This window comes from Poromitra crassiceps (assembly GCF_964638095.1).
Source record: "Poromitra crassiceps genome assembly, chromosome: 29".
NCBI classification, from domain to species: Eukaryota; Metazoa; Chordata; class Actinopteri; order Beryciformes; family Melamphaidae; genus Poromitra; species Poromitra crassiceps.
Window position 1 is genome coordinate 10,048,616 of NC_139641.1, and position 21,663 is coordinate 10,070,278.

Sequence of the window (21,663 nt, forward strand, 5' to 3'; positions counted from 1 at the left end):
ATAATAAATAATAATAATAATACATTTATTTTATATATCGCTTTTCAAGAACTCAAAGTCGCTTTACAGAATGCATGGGTCAAACATAAAACATAACAGAGACAGACATAAAACACAGACAAACAACAAAAGGAAAGGAAGTGGCCCCCCTATGTGCCTCACCTTCTCCTGCAGGCTCTCCTGTGCTCCGGCCAGGACAGACACAAAGCTGTCCAACGATGCTATGAAGTCCTGTTTGACAGTGTGGGCCTGAGGGCTGGCCGGCTCTCCCCAGCCGTGGTTCATCTTCTTCAGCGTGGGGATGAAGATCTCTGACAGCAGCTGCTCCACGCTCTTCAACAGACCCACCTCCGTGGTGTCCAACATATTGAAGTTCACATCCTGGAAAAAGACACACAACTGTACAGATATATCATGTTGTGCTGGACACTGGACAGGTTTTGTTTGTACCATAAATTCGGACAGTTTATCGTTACTGAGAATCACAAGTGGCAGTGTTTCCCATGTGTAGGATCTTTCATCCCCCCTGACCAATTCAAACCGTTTCACATTTGTCAACTAGAAAAGTGCACTGGGTGGAGTGCAGATCTCCACCAGGCTCTGCTACGCCTAACCGGTGCAGATAGAAGCAGATGACTGTATGCAGATAAGTAGTTGTAATTGCAACACTGGTAAGACAAGGGGTTAGTCATGCTCATAATAGGCCGTCAGTGGTGACTAAAGTGGCTGTCATTTGGTGACCAAACCTGTTTTTGGAAGGAAATGCAGAAGGCAACAAGCATGAGTGATGGGTGAATGCTGATCAATTAAATTCTGTTGCTGCAAGGTGGGCCTTTTAATGACAACACTGTAATAAAAATTATAGTGAGGTATAGAGAGGCTTTAAAGTTGAGCTGAACCCAAGAATGACTTTTCTTTTCTTTTCTTTTAGTTCAAATACCTGGGTATGCAGTGCACCTATAATGTATGCAAAACAAATCACAACAATCTAATTTCTTTAGTTTTTCACACTTTTTCACATCAAAAGTTTGTTTTTCAAGATTTCATTGATAACAGTAATTTACAGTTTGCTGACGTCACCTAGTACTATCAAATTTCTACCCCATTTCAACCAATCATATCACGACATGCAGCTGTCAATCAAATCTTCATTTCAGGATCATTTTCTGTTCCAAATGAAGGGGAAAATGGCGCCTAGTGCCTGTCATCTGGCAGAGTTTCTAGCCCATAAACTAACTACTAACTTGAGCAATTATGCAAACTAAATCAAACGGTAATTTCTAAGAATGCAAAGAAATGTAACTGGCTCGTTAAAACACGCATTCCAGGAATATTATTTACATTTATAGCGATAATGACGCGCGCCTCCGAGCCTGACAGCCTCCCTGGCTGTCAGGGGTCGTCTCTCGGAGATTGCAGGCGGGTGGGCAGCACCTATGGATCGGATTGTCCGCTCGCTCCGCACAAAGCAGCTGGCTCCCTGGTACTCTGCGGATCCCACTCGCGTAGCACGACAACACGCTGAATCCCACTCGATTTGGGGGTGGACCACGCCAGGATTGGCCAATGCCAAAGCCAGTCCTCAGAATTGTCAAATCAAATCATCGACACGTATATGGTCCGCCTCTCAATTCGTTTTCAGTGTTCGACGCTTGCGCTGGTGCATTCCGTTCTGGTTCACTTCGACTTTAAAGAATAGACTATAGAGAAATGAATGGATTGAAAACGTTTACATGTATTTAGTAAACAATGATTGTGTAACAGATCGATCATCTGTGTCCCTGCGAGTGTCGTCAGTGTCGTCATGTTCCCCGCTCACTTTTGTAGTTGTAGTTGTCTCGTCTGTTGTTGGCAGCTTTACTGAGATCAGAGTGGCCAAAGATCAGAACTGGGGTCATTTAAATGCCAGGTGTGAACGGGGTCTGAGAGAGTGGGGTAAAAGCAGTCTCACCTTGTGTATGTTATCGGAGGTGACAGCCTTCGACGTGTTGGCTCTGGTGAAGAAGACGCACACTCCCGTCAGCGCCACATCTCTCCCCTCCGTCACAAACACCTTGGCCCGCTTGCTGCTGCGCCCAGGCGGCTGGGCCACCGGCTGGGAGGGGCCAGAGGCTGGGGGCGGGGCAGAGGCTGGGGGCGTCGCTGCTGCTGGAGCCCAGGATTGGACACACAGGTAATAGACACACAAGTTAGAGACCACCTTCCTCTTTCTGCAGTCCAGGTAGTGTTAATTTTGTCAGCTATTTTTTAATTTAGTCTTAGTCCCACGTCAAATGTCCTTGTTAGTTTTTATCATATTTAGTCAACCTCATCCTGTTTTTATTTAGTCAAGTTTTAGTCGACTAAAAGTTTGAGCATTTTAGTCTCATCTTAGTCAAATAAAACCATAAGTATTTTAGTCTAGTTTTAGTCAACGAAAACTGTTCACGTTTTAGTTTAGTTTTAGTCAATGAAAACTGTTGAATCTGCTGATGCGCTTGCACTAGTAATGGTCATTCGAAGCAGTGTTGGCAAATCTTTCCCAGTGAAAGTAGCTAATGGTGACTCTGGCCACCCGGGCCAGTGTCAGTGTACGGCGGTAGCAACGACAAGTGGACCGTATTCACAGTCCCTGCTCAGCCCGCAGCTGAGGGGAGAATGGAGGGAGGCTGGCTGGGCTGTGTGGAAAGCGCTCAGACGTCTCTGGATATAATGACGTAGACAAGCAAGTAGCTGTATATTTTGGGAACACAATGCCTCACACACATATACCGGTAGATAAGACCCTTAGCTAAGACTGGGCGGGTTCTGTTGTAACTACTGTATGTATGTATGTATGAATGTATGTATGTATGTATGTATGTATGTCTCTCTGTTGCATTTTCCTCGGACACCGTCGGCCTGACAGCATTCATATTTTTTCTCCCATTTCCCCCCCCAATTGTACTTGGCCGATTCCCCCTGCTGTCCCGGTCGTTGCTCCGCCCCCTCTGCCGATCTGGGGAGAGCCGAAACTAGCACCATGCTTCCTCCGAGACATGAGCAGTAGCAGCTGGAGCCTCGCCGGTAGGACGTAGTAGCACGTGGGAGGATCACGATATTCCAACCAGTTCCCTTCCCTCTGAACAGGCACCCCGACCGGCCAGAGGAGGCGCTAGTGCAGCGACCAGGACAAAAACCTTCAAACCGGCTTCCCTCGCACAGACACACACGAGTCAATTGTGCCTGTATGGACGCCCGACCAAGCCGGAGGGACCACGAGGGCGCGAACCTGTGCCCCTCGTGTTGATAGGCAGGGACTTTACCGCTGCACTACCCGGACCGCCAGTATGCGAGTGCTTTTATCTCTACACTACCCAGACACCCCCATTAAAGATTTGTGACTGAACATTAGTTTGGACACCCTGTATTGCCAAACATTACAACAACATTACAACAGTGACATTGACAAAACCCACTAGACCTGTATATGTTCATTCAATAATTGGTGTCACTGGTCGTATGGTAATTAAAAGTAAAAGCCCTCAAATCAAACTTGCCAAAATCAACTACCATATGTTAGCAGTGTCAGCTTGACTGTTGTTAATGAGATCCATAACAGGTTAAAACAGTACTAATGTTGGTGACCAGGGATAAGCCACGCCTTTTTATTATTATTTCAGTGTTTACAATTGTTTGTGTTGTTGATTGGTCTCACACACACACAGTTCAGCCCTCGGACACAGATTCAAGTAAAGACAATATATTTAATGAAGTAGACAGAAGATCTAAGAACCTTCTCTAATGTTCTTAGCAGCTGTAGATCTTGTTGACCCTCTGGATGTCGATGCGGGACATGCCCTGCCTCTGGCCGATCCGGACATTAGGGTTGGGGATGGGGGTGATGGTGTCCTGCCCGCGTTGGGTGGTGAAGGCTGTTCTCGGATAGTGCGTGACGGAGGAGTAGTCGTAGGGAGTGTTCTGGTTGTTGGTGTTCTGCTTCTGGAAGTTGTAGACCGTCCGCGGGTTAACGTACCGGAAGTTGATGCGGACATACTGGTCGCGGTCACTCCTGGTGTGCTCGTGATAGAAGCCCAGAGCATGGAGGAACTCGTGCTGGATGACGCCGTGGTAGACGCAGCCCTGCTGGGCGAGAGAGACGGTCTGCCTGCCTCCCACTCTGCCCAGGGACGAGAAGCAGCCGCCTCTGCTCTCCACGCTGATGTAGTCGCGTTCGTTTGTACGGGGAACGAAGCGGATGCAGGTGCTGCTCCCGTGGAAGGACTTCATGCCTCTGTCGATCGCCTGCTTGGCCGACCTGGAGAAGACGCTGCTCACTATGAAGGGGACGGTCACCTTGCCGCCGGCTTTCTTCCAGAGGCAGCTGTTGCTCCAACACTTCATGGCGTTTCTCGTTGTGGGGGCCACCAAGTCGCCCTCCAGCAGGATCTCACTGGAGCCGTCGTTTGTGGCCAAGATCCTGCTGCCGGTGTCCATCGTGTCGGCCTCTGGGTCGTCAACTTGGACGTTCCCCAGGAAGAATAGCTGCAGCCTTGCTGTAACTAATGGGGATCCTAATAAACAACAACAATAACAACAACTTGGAACTCCTCCCTGGAAAGAGTGTCATCCGTTTCCACCCAGAACTTAGTCTGGGAGAGGCCGATCAGCAGCAGCAGCAGGAGGCCGAGAGAGGGACTCATCTTCAGGGTTCTGTCTGGTAGCTTCTTGTCTTCTCTGCAGGGTTCCTGGAGATGCTGTGGAGAGACTGCTTGCCAGCTTGATGCTTGAGTCTGCTTGGTCCTGCTCTTTTATACTCTTCTTTCCAGGTGTGTCTGCTGGAGGATTAAGGGTTGGGGTCCAGACTGCTAGGGCTAAATAAACGTCTGAAGGGAGGACGCCACGGACAAACCCATAGTTTCAACATTGTCTGTTATTTCTGCGGATTAAAGAGCTCTTTACATGGACATACCTAAACACCTGATTGTGCCTGCAAGTCAACGTTGCTTTGGTATACTGTCGTATCCTCTCTGGATCATTGGTTTATTTTTGTTTTTGTTCCAATGTGTGTTTTTTTTTTGTCATTTACTTTTTATTGTTATTTTTCTCAATGACAAACAAAAAAATACCTTACAGACAAAAGCAAAAAACATAAATGAACGAAAAAGACAGGGGAGGATCTTTAACCATTCAATCTTGCACTCCTCTACATTCACATAATCATTCATTCACACCCACATACAGTTCTTAATTATAAGCATTTACACACACCACCATGTTTCTTCTCAGCTATACAAAGTCAGGTCTTATATCTGACACGTAGACAAGCCACTTCAACCACTTCTCTTCAAAGGAATCAGCTTGAGCTCTTAGTCTAAATGTTACTCTCTCCATTACATACAGTATATCGAGTGGATTAGATCTATCCATTCATTTACAGTTGGTACATCTTGTTTTAGCCATTTTCTAGTCACTGCCTTTTTGCTGGCCACTAACATCACTCTCAACATATATTCATCTCGCTTCACATAATGCAACTCCTCTATATCTCCCAAGTACAGTGTTTTAAAATCAAAATTAATTTCCATCCTAAAAACTGCCTCCAGGACCTCATGTACTTTCTTCCAAAATGGAGCCACAGAGGGACAACTCCAAAAGATATGAAAGTGGTTCGCCATTGCATTTCCACATGACCTCCAACATACAGATTGGTGAGAGAAATTAGATTTTTGCGCTGGAGTACAGAAGTATCTAGTCACATTTTTCCAACTGAATTCCCTCCAGGATGGTGAACTCGTCATTTTCCATTGCTGACCACATATTCTGATCCATTCTTCTGGAGATATCGTGGAGCTTCCCTCTGCTTCCCATCTTTCCTTAATATTATATTGGTCACCTTTTAGACTTTGAAGAGCCTGATACAACCTAGATACCATCTTCCTATAACTACCATCATCGTATGCATTCTGGAAGATACCAAGGATTTCCATTCTCATTGCTCGATCATTTTTCGGGAATGTCTTGTCTATAAAGTTCCTGATTTGTATATACCTAAAATGATCCTGATCCTGCAAATTAAATTTTACTTTGAGGTCCTGGAAGCTATACACTCTACCTTGGTTCAAGAGAGTACAATGTGCTGTAAGGCCACTAGGGGCCCAATTTCTAAAAGTTGAGTCATATCTACTGGGAATAAAATTCGAGTCCTATGCAAACCACTTGAATATTGCCGCCCTATCTTTCAAATGATGCTTTCTAATGATTTCTTTCCATGTTTTAAGAGAGCTAATTACCCAAGGATTATTGGGATCCGATAGGAAATCAGTCGATGAAGGGTTAACTGGAATTCTATCGCTCATTGAGCCTTCAATCTCTTTCCACCGATAATTATAACTTGGAGTACACCAGCCCAGTAGTGGCCGAATCTGGGCCGCTCTATAATAGTCACTCATGCATGGAAGGCCTAAACCCCCATTCTCCTTTGCTAGTTGCATTGTTTTATATCTAATCCTCGGCTTCTTCCCAGCCCAAATAAATTGTGATATCATTTTTACAATTTGTTTTTAAGACAGCTAAATGTCAGCTACATCTATGATGCTGCAGCACAGGAAACTGAACTGCTGCATTGAGGGGGAAAAGCAGTATATAATTACCGTAAATTCCGGACTATAAGCCGCACCTTTTTTCCCGTTTTTTGGGCTTTTTTGGCCCCTGCGGCTTATATAACGGTGCGGCTTATCTATGGATTTTTTCAAAAAAAAAAAAAAAAATCTCTCTTTTTTAGCACTCTTTCTAACTATAAATCCTATATAACTATAATAAGTTTTAATTTCCTCTCTTGCCCTCTTTTCACCACACTGTATGACACTGTATGACACTGTGTGCACTGTAAAAAACAACACAGGTGGTGTTGTGTTATGTTGTTTTGTTGAAATGTTAATAAATGGGAGCTTCCTACCTGTAAGCTACCCTTACATATGGTAATTAAACATTGAAACACAATAAAAAAAATAAAAATAAAATACCATTAAACACCCGCGGCTTATAGTCCGGTGCGGCTTATATAAGAAAAAAATAGTCAACTTTGCAGGTGCGGCTTATACACCGGTGCGGCTTATAGTCCGGAATTTACGGTAGTGTTAATTTTCTCATCAATTTTTTTATTTAGTCGTAGTCGTAGTCCTGTGACAAATGTGCTTGTTAGTTTTTATCAGATTTAGTCAAACTCATCCTCTTTTTATTTAGTCAGGTTTTAGTCGACTAAAAGTTGGAGTATTTTAGTCTCGTCTTAGTCAAAGAAACTAAAAGTCTGAACATTTTAGTCTTTTCTTAGTCTTGGGGGAAAAGGTAGTTGACTAACATTTTAACAGTACAAAAGATAAGTTAAAGCTGAATTGAGGGGATAAAAGCGGTCAGTTGTTTAAAGTATAAATGGAGTGTCAAGCTTAAAGTATGAAGGAGTAGTTACAGTTCAAAGAGCACATGGTTTCACCATGAACTGCCGTTTAAAACGAACCGGCAGTTGCACCCAGAAGTATAGCCAATGTAGACTAGCATTATGCTCCCTCTGATACATGTGCAGTCGCCAGCCACTTCTTTTCACCTGACAGCGAGGAGTTTCCCCGGCAGGACGTGGCGCGTGGGAGGATCACGCTATTTTCCCTAGCTATTCCCCCCCACTGCCGAACAGGCGCCCCCAACCGACCAGAGGCGGCGCTAGTGCAGCGACCAGGACACATACCCTTAATCCGGCTTCCCACCCACAGACACGGCCAATTGTGTCTGTATGTACACCCGGCCAAGCCGGAGGTAACACGGGGACTCGAACCTGTGACCCTCGTGTTGTCCAGCATCTCCTCTTACCCGCTTCTAGTGGCTCAGTGTCCTGGTGATAGAACATGAGATGCGGAAGACCCTCGGCCACAAAGAACTGCTCCATGCGGTCAATCTGGTCAGGAAAGGAAAGAGAAAACTTTCTGATTTGTGAACTTTAGTGACCTATTATTAATGACTTTATCCAGATTGGTTTTATGAGTCTGGATGCTCCAAGTCTGATTTGTGTCACTTGTCCCAAACCACATATGGAGGTAGTTTCCAATCTGCTTTAGACTGATGTGTCTTCAGTGCGGACGCGCAGATCCACCAAATCTGATTTGAACGTCACTCGCAACTCGTCATCAAATGCTTCTGCGCAGGAAAACCACGTCACCAACGTACGCATTTATTTACTGACGCCCACGTCGTTACCATAGCAACCCATGCAGATAGGCTGTTTAGGTCTGGACACACAGATCCCACTTGAGAATCAGATTTGTGACAGTGCGGACACACTCCCAAATCAGATTTGGGAAACCAAATCAAGATAATGATGATTAATGACTTTATCAGCAAATCAGATTTGCCTGTAATGTGAACATGGCCTAACATGCAGCTTATTACTTATAGTCATTTGAGCCAGACAAGATATATACACCAAGCAGCTTTTCACACACACACACACACACACACACACACACACACACACACACACACACACACACACACACACACACACACACACACACACACACACACACACACACACACACACACACACACACACCTTCCGCCAAGGACCTCACCAACAACCCCCCCACACACACAAACTCACTACCTCCTCCTAAACTCAACTGAACTCCCCCCCCCCCTGCACATTTAATGCCTATTTAACTTAGCCTGTAAATTTCATGTACATTCAATGTAAACTCTTATTTAACTCTGACTGTGAATTCATGTAAATCCACTGCCTATTTAACGTCTATTTAACTCAGTCTGTAAATCTCATGTAAATCCAACGTAAATTCATATTTATCATCCACAGAACACTTCAACACTCATGTACATATTGGTCCCTATCGTTGCATCGGCGCTGTTTCTAGGCCGAGCGGCTGGCGCAGCTCAAATCAGTGGGCGTGGACCAGCGCACTTGATATCGTCGTGCTGGCGCTAGACGCAGCCTCAACCATTACAACCACGCCTTTTAAGCGTAAAATTATGCACCGTCATGCTCATTGGATAACTGCAATAAACGAATCGCACGCTTGCCTTTTTAGCTCCAATTCCAGTGATCCCGCAAAACCAGACGAAAGCCAAACGCTCTGCCCCCCCCCCCCCCCCCCCCTCCCTTCATCCAGTCTGTCTGTCTGCATTATAGGCTATTATTCCATATTATTATGCTTCTCAAACCAATCTAACTGCAGTTTCAATACTGCAAGCATGTAAATACGCTACACTATAGCAAGATCAAAGTGAAAATAATGTACTAAATGCATCAGCTAGAAAAATATAGCCTATTAGATTGGTGAAAGTTTGTCCAGAAAGATATCGTTTTCTCTCCCCTGCTGCAGGTAGAATGATGCACATAAATATACCCTACATTATGTAAAGTCATTGCATAAATGTGTTTTTATTGTAAAACTAAATGTCAAGTAGGGCCAAGTTATTGGAGCGGACATCACAGTATAGCACATCACAGAAGCGCGTTCCGCTGTCACTTATCTAAATCACGTTAAACCCACAAGGGGTATATATAGGCTCAAGAGGACATATATGTTTCACATAGGGTGGTGTTTCATTTCGATGTTTTATTTGGTCCAATATTGAAATGTTCTACAATTGCAGGTTGTCTTACCATTGCACATTATTTTAGATCTACCTTTTATATCTATTTCGGCTCATTTAGTTGCTATTTAGTAGCGAAATGGAGGACCCAATTGCATGCTGGGAGTGGACATTCACAGGCAGTAAACTTACAACTGCTATTTCCTATGGGAAGCTGGGTGCTGCTATGTGTTGTGTCTGTTTGAGCGAGGGAGTCAGAGAGAGAGAGAGAAGGGTGACTCAGAGGCAGAAGAGCACTGGCGCACTGAATAGGCCTGGTTTCAGAGAGAGACAGAGAAGGGTGACAGGGGAGAGGCACAAGTGCACTGGCGCACTGAATAGGCCTGGTTTTCAAAGGCGCAAAGCGCTAAATTTACGGCAGGTGCGAAGATAGCAGTACGCCGGTATTTAAGGCCGACACGCCCACTTTGGCCCATTCGGGGACTGCGCCACGCCCATTCGGCCGAAAGCGCATTTGGCAGCGTAAAGCCATATTGATATCGTCCCAAAACAGGCGCAAGGCACGTTTTTTTGCGTTTAAGGCCCGTTTTAGCACCGAAGGCTTGTGGGAGAATAGGGCCCATTGTATATATTTACTGATTTGATTGCACTTGCAACTTTGTGATTGTCTTTAGTTATCTTCCTACTTCTTATCTCTGTATATTGATGTGACCGCTACGCTGCATACAGACACTAAGACAAATTCCTCCTATGTAACTTGCATACTGTGGCAATAAAAGTGATTCTGATTCTGACACACACACGCACACGCACGCGCACGCACACGCACACACACACACACACACACACACACACACACACACACACACACACACACACACACACAGTGTTGGGCAAGTTACTTTCAAAATGTAATATACTACATATTACTAGTTACTTTCATTTGAAAGTAATAAATTACTTTACAATATTACTCTCTGTGTAGAGTAACTGGTTACTTATTACACTACTTTTGCATTACTTTTACCAAAACAACAGCAGCAGCAGAATGACATCGCCGCCCCGGAACCATCCCGAAAAATAATGTCAACTGCCTTGAAGTCAGTGTAAACAATTCAAAATTCTAAATGTTATTCTTTTCCTTTGTTATTGTCATCTATAGTGGTTATTTGCATAAAAACACACAGTTTGATTAGGAAATGATTGTATCTTTATTTAAATATGTGCTTTGATTTTTTTAAAAGTGACTCATATATATAATATTACTGAAATCCGATAAGTAATAAGTTATATTACTGAGTTACTGCTAAAAGTAATATATTACATGTAATATGTTACTTTTGTAATGAGTTACCCCCAACACTGCGCACACACACACACGCGCACACGCACGCGCACGCGCACGCGCACACACACACACACGACAGTACCTGAGTCCCCTCCAGTATGGCATCTTCCACGTCGGCCTTCTCCAGTGCGAGGCATGAAGCCACGATGCTGAGGACGTAGTCATGTCTTCCATCCAGCTGTGCTCGCTTGGCCTCACGCTCCTCTTTCAGCTTTTGCTAAAAACAAAAGGTAAATACGGAGCATGTTAACAGCAGGAGGTGGAGGCTACTCACTTAGAATTTAATCCATTTAAAATGGAAACAAAACCAGTATTCATTTGCCATTGATATACTGTCAGTCCATTCGAAGTTGTGGAAGTCACCAGGAAGGAACACATTGCCAAAGACAGAGAGCATACAAACACTAGAGCTGTCACTTTTTCTGAAAATAAAGTTCGAACGAGCTTTAATTGCCCGCAAAATGTTCGAATATATTCGAAGTTTTTTGGTTAATTACATTTTTTTTTTTTTTTTTGCAGGCCAGGCCAGGCCACCGGGCATCGGCCCGACGTGCCCGATTATGCAGTCCGTGCCTGCCGGTTACATCGTATAAATATATATAATATAATATAAAATATTAAAAGAATATTAAAAAAAAATCCTCAGCTGTCCTCATGGTCCAGTCAGTCAGCTCCTCTCCGCTGCTGTGTTAACTTGGACGCTCACAGTCACAACACTGCCTCACAAACTTGGCTGCATTCAACTCGAGACAACTTTTCAGACGCTCCTGGAGACAATCTTTCTCAGAAGAGACTAACGCGACAAATCTGGAGACTTTTTTCTGTCATGGGATTAACATTACCAGCAAGCAGCAGTTGGTTAAATTTGGTTAATTAAATTTATTTTTTATTTTTATTAAAAATAATAATAATTCGAACAGGTCAATTACATTCTAACATGCCCCCCCTCCCCCACATTCCAAGTTAAATTCGAATTTCGAATCAAAAGTGACAGCTCTAACAAACACACATTCTCCTCCACATACTTTATACGTAGCGATGTGGCTGTTGGGAACGACAGACGGTTGGTGAAGCTCTCCTGCGCTCCTACACTTTGGCTCAGACATGATTTCAACAGCAGTCCAACCACCAAACCACACAGCGACAGTTGTCCGTTAGTAAGCAGTAGGAAACGTCAAAAGATCAAATCCAAAATTAAGACAAACGACCCCACAGCGCCGTGAATACATCCTCTACTACTACTACTGTTGTTGCTCCACACACAACATCAACAGTGATCAGATCCCAAACCAGAGGCAACACAAAGGCAGTATTCCTTCAAGATCAAACTGTACATATCCAACTTTTTAAAGACTGCTTCTCTGCCTCTCCCGCCGCTATTCTTAGCTGCTATCCAAATTGTGTCAACAGTCAGAGAAACTCAACCTACAACTGCTTTACAGTGCTATAGGCCATGCCTTGTGTTTAGGATGGAGGGGGGCAGTAAAAGCCAGCACAATAGGTTGCCAGGTCCCGCTGCTAAGTAACAGAGGAACAAGCCCAGCCAATAAATGACGTGAAACCTGTGTCGTCTATGCTGAGGCAGGATGCAGGAGGCATTCAAACTCTCTTGTCTGCCCCTCCCTCTCTGTCTGCCTGGAATTTAAACAGGAGATGACAGAGTTCAAAGTGCTGTGTGTGTGTGTGTGTGTGTGTGTGTGTGTGTGTGTGTGTGCGTGTGTGTGCGTGTGTGTGTGTGTGTGTGTGTCAGTGTGTGTGTGTGTGTGTGTGTGTGTGTGTGTGTGTGTGTGTGTGTGTGTGTCAGTGTTGGGGGTAACTCATTACAAAAGTAACATATTGCATGTAATATATTACTTTTAGCAGTAACTCAGTAATATAACTTATTACTTATAGGATTTCAGTAATATTATACCAGTTACTTTGTCAAGTAACTCAAGTTACAAATTGAGTTACATTTTATTAAATCAAAGCACATATAAAAAAACAACAACAATAATTTCCTAATCAAACTGTGTGTTTTATGCAAATAACAACTATAGATGACAATAACAAAGGAAAAGAATAACATTTAGAATTTTGGATTGTTTACACTGACTGTTTTGGTAAAAGTAATGCAAAAGTATTGTAATAAGTAACGAGTTACTCTACACAGAAAGTAATATTGTAAAGTAACTTATTACTTTCAAATGAAGTAACTAGTAATATGTAGTATATTACATTTTGAAAGTAACTTGCCCAACACTGGTGTGTGTATGTGTGTGTAGTGTGTGTGTGTGTGTGTGTGTGTGTGTGTGTGTGTGTGTGTGTGTGTGTGTGTGTGTGTGTGTGCGTGTGTGTGCGTGTGCGTCAGTGTGTTGACGTCACTTTGGTCAGACCGTTTTTCTAAAGGCCCACTCCTGCAACAAAGCACAAGACACAAACACCGTTTGTCATTGGCCAGACTAAAAAATAGAATGCTTGAAATCAGCAGCAGTTGAGTTTGTCTCAAGGCTGGATTAAACTTTCACATGACATAAATTAATAACTGATCAACAACTTAGGTGAAAATTAAATTAGGAAACATTCTGCAGCTCCACTGCGGCCAACCTCAGTGACATGCTCATAGCGTTACTGCTGCGAGGAGCCGATGGCTGTACTGTACCCGGTCGGCATTTAACGTTAGTTACAAAAGCACGTCGACAGTGTTTTCTCACTGCCAGTAAGCAGTAGGGGTTGACAGATACTAGCTAGTCCGCCAGCTAGTTTGCTGGCCAAAATTCTGCACACACACGAGTGCACACACACTGTTTCACCGTCTGCAGTGGGAACCCAATAGCACATGATGGCATATGAAGTAGTATTGGAAACAAAGCCGGGGTGGTGATAGTGACGGTATTGATTCCTTTCAGGGCCAAATGCATCAGAAGGCAGAGTGAGGAGGTGCAGCCTGCCAACAAGTCTGCACAGGAAGGAGGACAAACGCAGCTATTGACCTGCAGGGCGGGAAGGGAAGGCACAAACACTCAGGCTGTGAATGTCAACATGGTGAGCACAGAGGGACCCTTGGCAACCAACACAGGTGACAACAACACTACATCATGCAGGATACAGTGACACCATGTGGACAAGATGGTAACTTCAACTTATCGTGCATTCCTTTATAACTGGGAACTGGTAATCTTACGACTTCAAAGGTCATGAGCTGGGGCGGTGACGTCACCAGAGCTGGTATTTCCCATTCCAAACTCGTAGGAGCCTCATCGTGCATTCCTTTATAACTGGGGACTGGTAATCTTACGACTTCAAAGGTCATGAGCTGGGCGGTGACGTCATCAGAGCTGGTATGTCCCATTCCAAACTCGTAGGAGTCTCAGCAGCCCCAACCTCAAAAATCCAAGATGGCTGCGCCGCGCAACAACAGTAGTAGTATAATCGTAGTAATGTTGTTTAGCACTTCTGTTTTGTTTGTGTCTCATTACATCAGCTGTACACACAGCACTGCCTAACATCTATCTGTGTGGACATGAGGCTGCAGTGTTTGTATGCGCAAATTGCCGCGAAATGCCATGTTGTCAATTTTATTGCTAACAATGGCTAACAATGGCTAGCGACTGGATCTGACCAATGAACAGTGAACTTCCCAGCTCAAGTTTTCTGCAAATGGAACGCTAACAAAACGGATGTGATGTCATTTAGCCTCCACATCCCAGTTATTTTGCGATAAAGGAACGCACCATCATCGTGCATTCCTTTATAACTGGGAACTGGTAATCTTACGACTTCAAAGGTCATGAGCTGGGGCGGTGACGTCACCAGAGCTGGTATTTCCCATTCCAAACTCGTAGGAGCCTCATCGTGCATTCCTTTATAACTGGGGACTGGTAATCTTACGACTTCAAAGGTCATGAGCTGGGCGGTGACGTCATCAGAGCTGGTATGTCCCATTCCAAACTCGTAGGAGTCTCAGCAGCCCCAACCTCAAAAATCCAAGATGGCTGCGCCGCGCAACAACAGTAGTAGTATAATCGTAGTAATGTTGTTTAGCACTTCTGTTTTGTTTGTGTCTCATTACATCAGCTGTACACACAGCACTGCCTAACATCTATCTGTGTGGACATGAGGCTGCAGTGTTTGTATGCGCAAATTGCCGCGAAATGCCATGTTGTCAATTTTATTGCTAACAATGGTTAACAATGGCTAGCGACTGGATCTGACCAATGAACAGTGAACTTCCCAGCTCAAGTTTTCTGCAAATGGAACGCTAACAAAACGGATGTGATGTCATTTAGCCTCCACATCCCAGTTATTTTGCGATAAAGGAACGCACCATCAGCACTGCAGCCCCGACCTCAAAAATCCAAGATGGCTGCGCCGCGCAACAACAGTAGTTATAATCGTAGTAATGTTGTTTAGCACTTCTGTTTTGTTTGTGTCTCATTAAATCAGCTGTACACACAGCACTGCATAACATCTATCTGTGTGGACATGTTGCTGCAGTGTTTGTATGCGCAAAATGCAGCGAAATGCCATGTTATCAACTGTTATTGCTAACAATGGCTAGCCTGGCTAGCGAGTGGATCTGACCAGTGAACAGTGAACTTCCCAGCTCAAGTTTTCTGCAAATGGAACGCTAACAAAACAGATGTGACGTCATTTAGCCTCCACATCCCAGTTATTTTGAGATAAAGGAATGCGCCATCACATCATGCAGCGATAGTTTCCACGTCTGGTCTATTTTTAACGCGAGCCAGGTGCCAGGCATGAGTGGTGTACTGTATAAAATAGCCTACTCGAAATCCATACTTGAGTAAAAGTATAGATACTTGACCAGAAAATGACTTGGGTAAAAGCCAAAGTCACCCATTAAAATATTACTTGAGTAAAAGTCTAAAAGTAGTTTAATATTTTCTGTACTCAAGTATCAAAAGTATTTTTTTACATTAAATGTACTTAAAAGTATTGAAAGTAAAAGTACAATAAAGTAAATCCTGTTTATAAAAAAGCAAGCGGTCCGGATTGTCAGAATTTTTAGCTTTATTGTGAGTTTGCTTACATACCGTATTTACCTTATAGTCTGCCATTTGAACTGACTGCAGCTTTTGGCACAAGTGCCTGTTAGGCTATCATGGTGATGAGATATCTCCATCAAGGGGAAATATATAATAATCATCATCATTATCACCATCCACCATGGACATCTCCTCCGTATAGCTAATATTCCTGGATATTGTCACGGCCAAATAAACAGTTAATCAATGTAATCACTCTATAGAAATTGAAACTGACGTTACCTTTCTGAAACACATGACATTTGGGCTGTGACAAAAATAGCGACAGTTACACCAGGCTTGCAACGGAAATACCACGATTGACTTTCAGAATAAAATGCTTCTCACCTTTGGAGAAACAAATACATAAATTCAACGAATGAAACGGAAAATCAAAATACTTGTTTTGATGTTAAGATTACATATGGCATTGAACTGTGGCTGTAAAGCATTACTCAAGATTAATATTAAGTATAAGGATCTTATTTTGAAATCCTTAAGCGGAAGACCTATACTTTTACGCTCTGGCTGCGTGGATGCTTGACCAATTTGAAGCTTACCTCAAGAGATGCTTGTTTTCTTGTTTTCTGGTGGCATATTCCGTCATTTTGGTTTCATTGGACACAATTTAAGACAATTTAAAGTAACTAACCGTCGGATTTCAGCCTGTGGGAACTTGTAACATGGATGAAAAGACTTGGGAAGCACTGACCATGGCACTGACGGTAAGCGATTGGCAAACGCAACTTGCAACACAGAAGCACTGATTCGCTAGCCAGGCTACTGATTCGCCACAACACCAACTGTTTGTTTATTTTATAGTAACGAGTAACGAAGATGCTTTTGGGAAATGTATCGGAGTAAAAGTATAGATTTTATTACGAAAATGTAGTGGAGTAAAAGTGAAAGTTGAAAGAAAAATAAATACTCAAGTAAAGTACAGGGCCCAGTTGCACAAAGCACCATTAGGTTAAGATTTCCCTTAGGGTCCGAGTTAAGGTGTCCATAAAATAGAATTGACTGCACAAAACACCCTTAAATCTTCTCCATAAGGTTAAACATTTTAAGGAAAACATAAGCACAAGATTTAAGGGTGTTTTGTGCAGCCGATTCTATTTTATGGACACCTTAACTCGGACCCTAAGGGAAATCTTAACCTAATGGTTCTTTGTGCAACTGGGCCCAGATACTCAAAAAAAATACTTAAGTACAGTAACGAAGTATTTACACTTCACGGAACAGAGCGCTTCTGGTGTGAATTCACGCTTCTGTTTGCAGTGTTTGCAGCGTTAAAACGGCAGCTACTGTATGTTGAGGTTATTATTTTTCCATAACACTATTAGCACTGTCAGCTTTAGATGTTTGACAGTAACTGCTATTGCATGTGAATTTTCAACAACAACAAAACAGGTTTTAACTGCTATATATTGGGACAGTGATTTGCTCCAGTATTTGTGATGTCACTAAGCATGCTTGGAAATTGCCTCTTCAGTGAGCTCTGAGAAACTTTCCACTTTCAGCAGACGATTGTGGAAACGGCCTTCTAGTGTCAAACTCTAAAGATAAAGAATAAAACAAAAGTCCCAACCAAAATAATATCATACGGTTTAACATAAAATAGTAAAAATAGTTAGAAATCTCTTAAGTGAGTTGGTCCTCAGGAACCTGAGTCTCTCCATCCGGATAACAGAGATACATGTCCGCCAACCACAGCTGAAAAGAGGGTGGAGAGGGGGACTTCCATTCCTGCAGAATGAGTTTCCTGGCAACAATTGCCCCCTGTGTCAAGGATCGCTGCACAGCTGTAAGGAAGACCAGAGAGGACTCCGAGCAGCCGAAGATGGCGAGTTCTGCCTCTGGCTGAAGTGTTATTTTGTAGGCCTTAGAGTCCAGTACCAGTCAGATATTTTGGCCCAGAATCCCGTCAGTGAAGGGCAGAACCAGAAGGCATGAGACAGAGTGCCCTCCGACACCTGACACCTGACAGGTAAATCTTGTGCAACTTATGTTTTGAATAGTGAAGACGGTGAGTGACTTAAATTGGATCAGTTGGTGTCTACTATTAACTGAGTAGAGTTGTACCACAGACAGACTCCTATCCCAATAATGTCAGATAAGTCAATGCCGAGTTCCCCCTGGCTGCCATGCTTCTCTAATCCTCTCAGTAGAGGCTGTGGTACAGTTGTCAAACAGACACACAAATCTAGAAATTAGATGCTTGGAATGAGGAGGGCTCAGCAATCAAAAAAAGCATGTTCATCTGGAAGCACTTCAAAAGTGTGAATCCTGGATCGAACATCATTTCTGAGTTGCAGGAATCTAAGCCAGTTCGTGCAACTCAAACTTCCTCTTCAGTAGATCAAAGGATGCAAAATGACCATCTATGTATAGGTCTTTGAAGGAAACTAGCCCCTTACCGTTCCAGTTGATGTAAGAAAGATGGGGAGGTTTTGACACAGATAGAGGAACCTGGGAAGTGAAACCATCTTAATTGAGTTAAAAAAAAAAGTACCGCAAAGGTGGTCATTTTGCGTTAGCACCCGTTTTGCGTTGGAATAGCGCCGCGCAAAGCCCTAATTGTAGGCGTGTACTGTGTCCAGTCCACTCCCCTTAAAAGCCATGCTCACGTCTGTGACAGCAGCTTCTTTCTTGCTGAGTGCCGAGCGACAGAGTGAGAGAGAGAAAAGAGAGAGGGGAGAGAACGAGAGAGGGAAGAAGAGAGGGAGAGATTTATCCTCTGAACCAGTTCGGATTCAGATAAACCATTAGAAACTAACGAGAATTGATGCTGATGGAACGATCCATTTGAAACACACCAAAGGGCCGCCGTGCAGTTACGCAGTGAATATCCCCATGTCCCAAAGCGTGCGCTTACTGTAATTAGTCATTTCGTTCATATAGGCTATAACATCCACATTTAAAAATATTTGTTTGCACCGACCCACCCCCGACACCCGGCCTGCCTACCCGGCCCAGCTCCCAACTTCTCCGGGGAGACCACCTCCGAGGGAGACCCCCCCTCCAGGACCCGGCGCACTAGCTGAACCTGCGCACCCCACACTTAAGCACCCCTCCCCGGGCTACACACAGACCCCCGCCCCCCCCCCCGCCAGACCCTCCTTCCCCTGGTAATCCAATTCACAGCACAAAGCATTTTTTTGGCACGGGGGGGGGGGGGGGGGTCCGGCGGAGCCAAATCAGTTTCTGGCAGCAAATCACTTTTTGGCACAACTCCGGCTTCGGGGGTCAGATATGCTCGGATAGTGTGGAGAAAAGACGCAAGCGACGTAAACGTTTTGAAACCAAAACGCATAATGACAGGAACACACACACATCCACCTTTAGTTGGCACATATAGGCAGAGACAGAAGCTGGCACTGACCAGTGTTGGGCAAGTTACTTTCAAAATGTAATATACTACATATTACTAGTTACTTTCATTTGAAAGTAATAAGTTACTTTACAATATTACTGTCTGTAATACAGTCTGTCTGTAACACTGTCTGTAACACTGTCTGTAACATCCACCTTTAGTTAGCACATATAGGCAGAGACAGAAGCTGGCACTGACCAGTGTTGGGCAAGTTACTTTCATAATGTAATATACTACATATTACTAGTTACTTTCATTTGAAAGTAATAAGTTACTTTACAATATTACTGTCTGGGTAGAGTAACTCGTTACTTATTACACTACTTTTGCATTACTTTAACCAAAACAACAGCAGCAGCAGAATGACATGGCCGCCCCGACAGCACCCCGAAAAATAATGTCAACCACCAGTCAGTGTAAACAATCCAAAATTCTAAATGTTATTATTTTCCTTTGTTATTGTCATCTATAGTGGTTATTTGCATAAAAACACACAGTTTGATTAGGAAATGATTGTATCTTTATTTAAATATGTGCTTTGATTTTTTTTTTAAATACCTCACTTTGTAACTTGAGTTACTTGACAAAGTAACTGGTATAATATTACTGAAATCCTATACGTAATAAGTTATACTGAGTATACTGAGTATACTGAGTATACTGAGTATACTGAGTATACTGAGTTACTGCTAAAAGTAATATATTACATGTAATATGTTACTTTTGTAATGAGTTACCCCCAACACTGATAATGACAGACAGGAACACACACACATCCACACATCCACATTTAGTTAGCACATATAGGCAGAGACACAAGCTGGCACTGACACAGGCATAACTCGCTTTCAGAAGTGACCAAAGCCCTTTCCTGAGATAGGAGAATGTAATGGTTCGACTGACGATCCCTACAATAAGCAAACAGGATTTTGAAATTGTATTTGAATTTGAAAATGTATGCAACAGCACACTTTTATGTAGCACGCCGTCCGCTAATTCACGCTGCATTTCCCAAAGCAATCCAAGTAGTGTCTGTAAGTTCTTTACAAAACACCAAAACAAGTCAACCCTGAAACTAATTTAGTCCCATTTCAATTCAAACCTAATTCCGCGTAAAGTTCTGCATGGAGTTTGGTCCATTTCAATTCTAGTCACAGTACGGTGAATGAGAGGTGCCATCGGAGCCGGTGTTTTAGCATAATACCTGAGAATTATGTGGACAGATCAAGCAGAATGGGAGAGGACAGACAGAGGCACCCAGGCAGCAACACCAGAACAAAAACATCAACAACACTCTCTTACCCGAATGAGCCGGTAAACGCTTTCTTTCCACAGCTGCTTTCGAAACACCCGTGACATGACCGCTCATCTGCCCCATCGGAACGCGTCCGTATCTTCTCTATATCGCATTCTCTGGGCATCTGCGCCTTATAGTGCCTTCCAAGGGATTAGCCCTCTCCAGTGGTCAGCCAGCTAAACTCAACCTATTCAACCACTTTATATTTACTGGCTGCTGCTGTCAATGCTACAGTATATGTGGCTTTTCACCGCCGACCGCTGTCGGGGATAGTTAAGATGCCCTATGAGCTATTCACACAGACTGAAATCACAGGCAATTAACAGGACAGACACCTCAGGTATCAAGACAGGATAGGGTGGCAGCCTAAACGATGGAGCCTTATCAGGTCTCACTGTAAAGCCATTGTGTGCGCATGGCAAAACGGCGTTACAATTTAAAATACCCTTTCGTAATCCGACAACCAGTGGTTGGGTATCTCACACACACACACGCGCGCACGCACGCACACACACACACACACACACACACACACACACGCACAAGGTGGTTGGCAATCACTTTGTGCTGGTTCTGTGTTAAGCTCCTCTGGACTCCTATACACTTAGCCACTAATGCTTGGACATGCTGGCCAAATAAAAATATAAAAACTGCAGGGTTATTTCATGCAATGACATTGACAATTCCATCTACAAGAAAGGGGGGGCTGTAGACTAATTGTCCAACCTGATTGCCAAATGAACAACAAATTTGATCAGCTGGAATTGACACTTTGAGGCCATTTACACCTGGCGTTAACATGCGTCTTCTGTGATCAGATTGCAATGATATTGTGTTTTATCACTTGAAATGCCAGGTGTAAACACCCCCCAAAACGCATTGAAGAAGGATTGCAATCTGATCGGCCAAACCACCTCCGGAGGTGGTCAGGGATGCATTGTGTACACATTGAACAGTGAACACAAGTGTAAATGCAATGTGTCCTCTCAATCTGGATACAGCAACTTTATGCGGATTGAGAGGACACCCGTTTCTGCAATCTGATTGCAATCTGATGGCA

General features: G+C 43.6%; 3 protein-coding genes across 3 annotated transcripts in view; all 3 read right to left on the reverse strand.

Annotated features, from left to right (window-relative positions):
- The window catches only part of LOC310800169 (dynein axonemal heavy chain 5-like), a gene marked incomplete at both ends in the record, with an annotated part of 678,223 nt that overhangs the window by 641,998 nt on the left and 14,562 nt on the right, over positions 1-21,663 (reverse strand). The gene's annotated exons all lie outside the window — the stretch shown is intronic.
- The window catches only part of LOC310800254 (dynein axonemal heavy chain 5-like), a gene marked incomplete at both ends in the record, with an annotated part of 158,174 nt that overhangs the window by 127,821 nt on the left and 8,690 nt on the right, over positions 1-21,663 (reverse strand). Inside the window, 4 exons of the mRNA XM_083662832.1 lie at positions 163-381; positions 1,952-2,112; positions 7,822-7,906; positions 10,989-11,123. Of these exons, the coding sequence (XP_083518958.1) occupies positions 163-381; positions 1,952-2,112; positions 7,822-7,906; positions 10,989-11,123 (600 nt within the window). The remainder of the gene's footprint in view (positions 1-162; positions 382-1,951; positions 2,113-7,821; positions 7,907-10,988; positions 11,124-21,663) is intronic.
- On the reverse strand, positions 3,769-4,455 carry LOC310800255 (high choriolytic enzyme 2-like; the record flags this gene model as incomplete). Its single annotated transcript, XM_083662833.1, has 1 exon — positions 3,769-4,455. The coding sequence occupies one exon, from the start codon at positions 4,453-4,455 to the stop codon at positions 3,769-3,771; it is 687 nt and encodes a 228-aa protein (XP_083518959.1).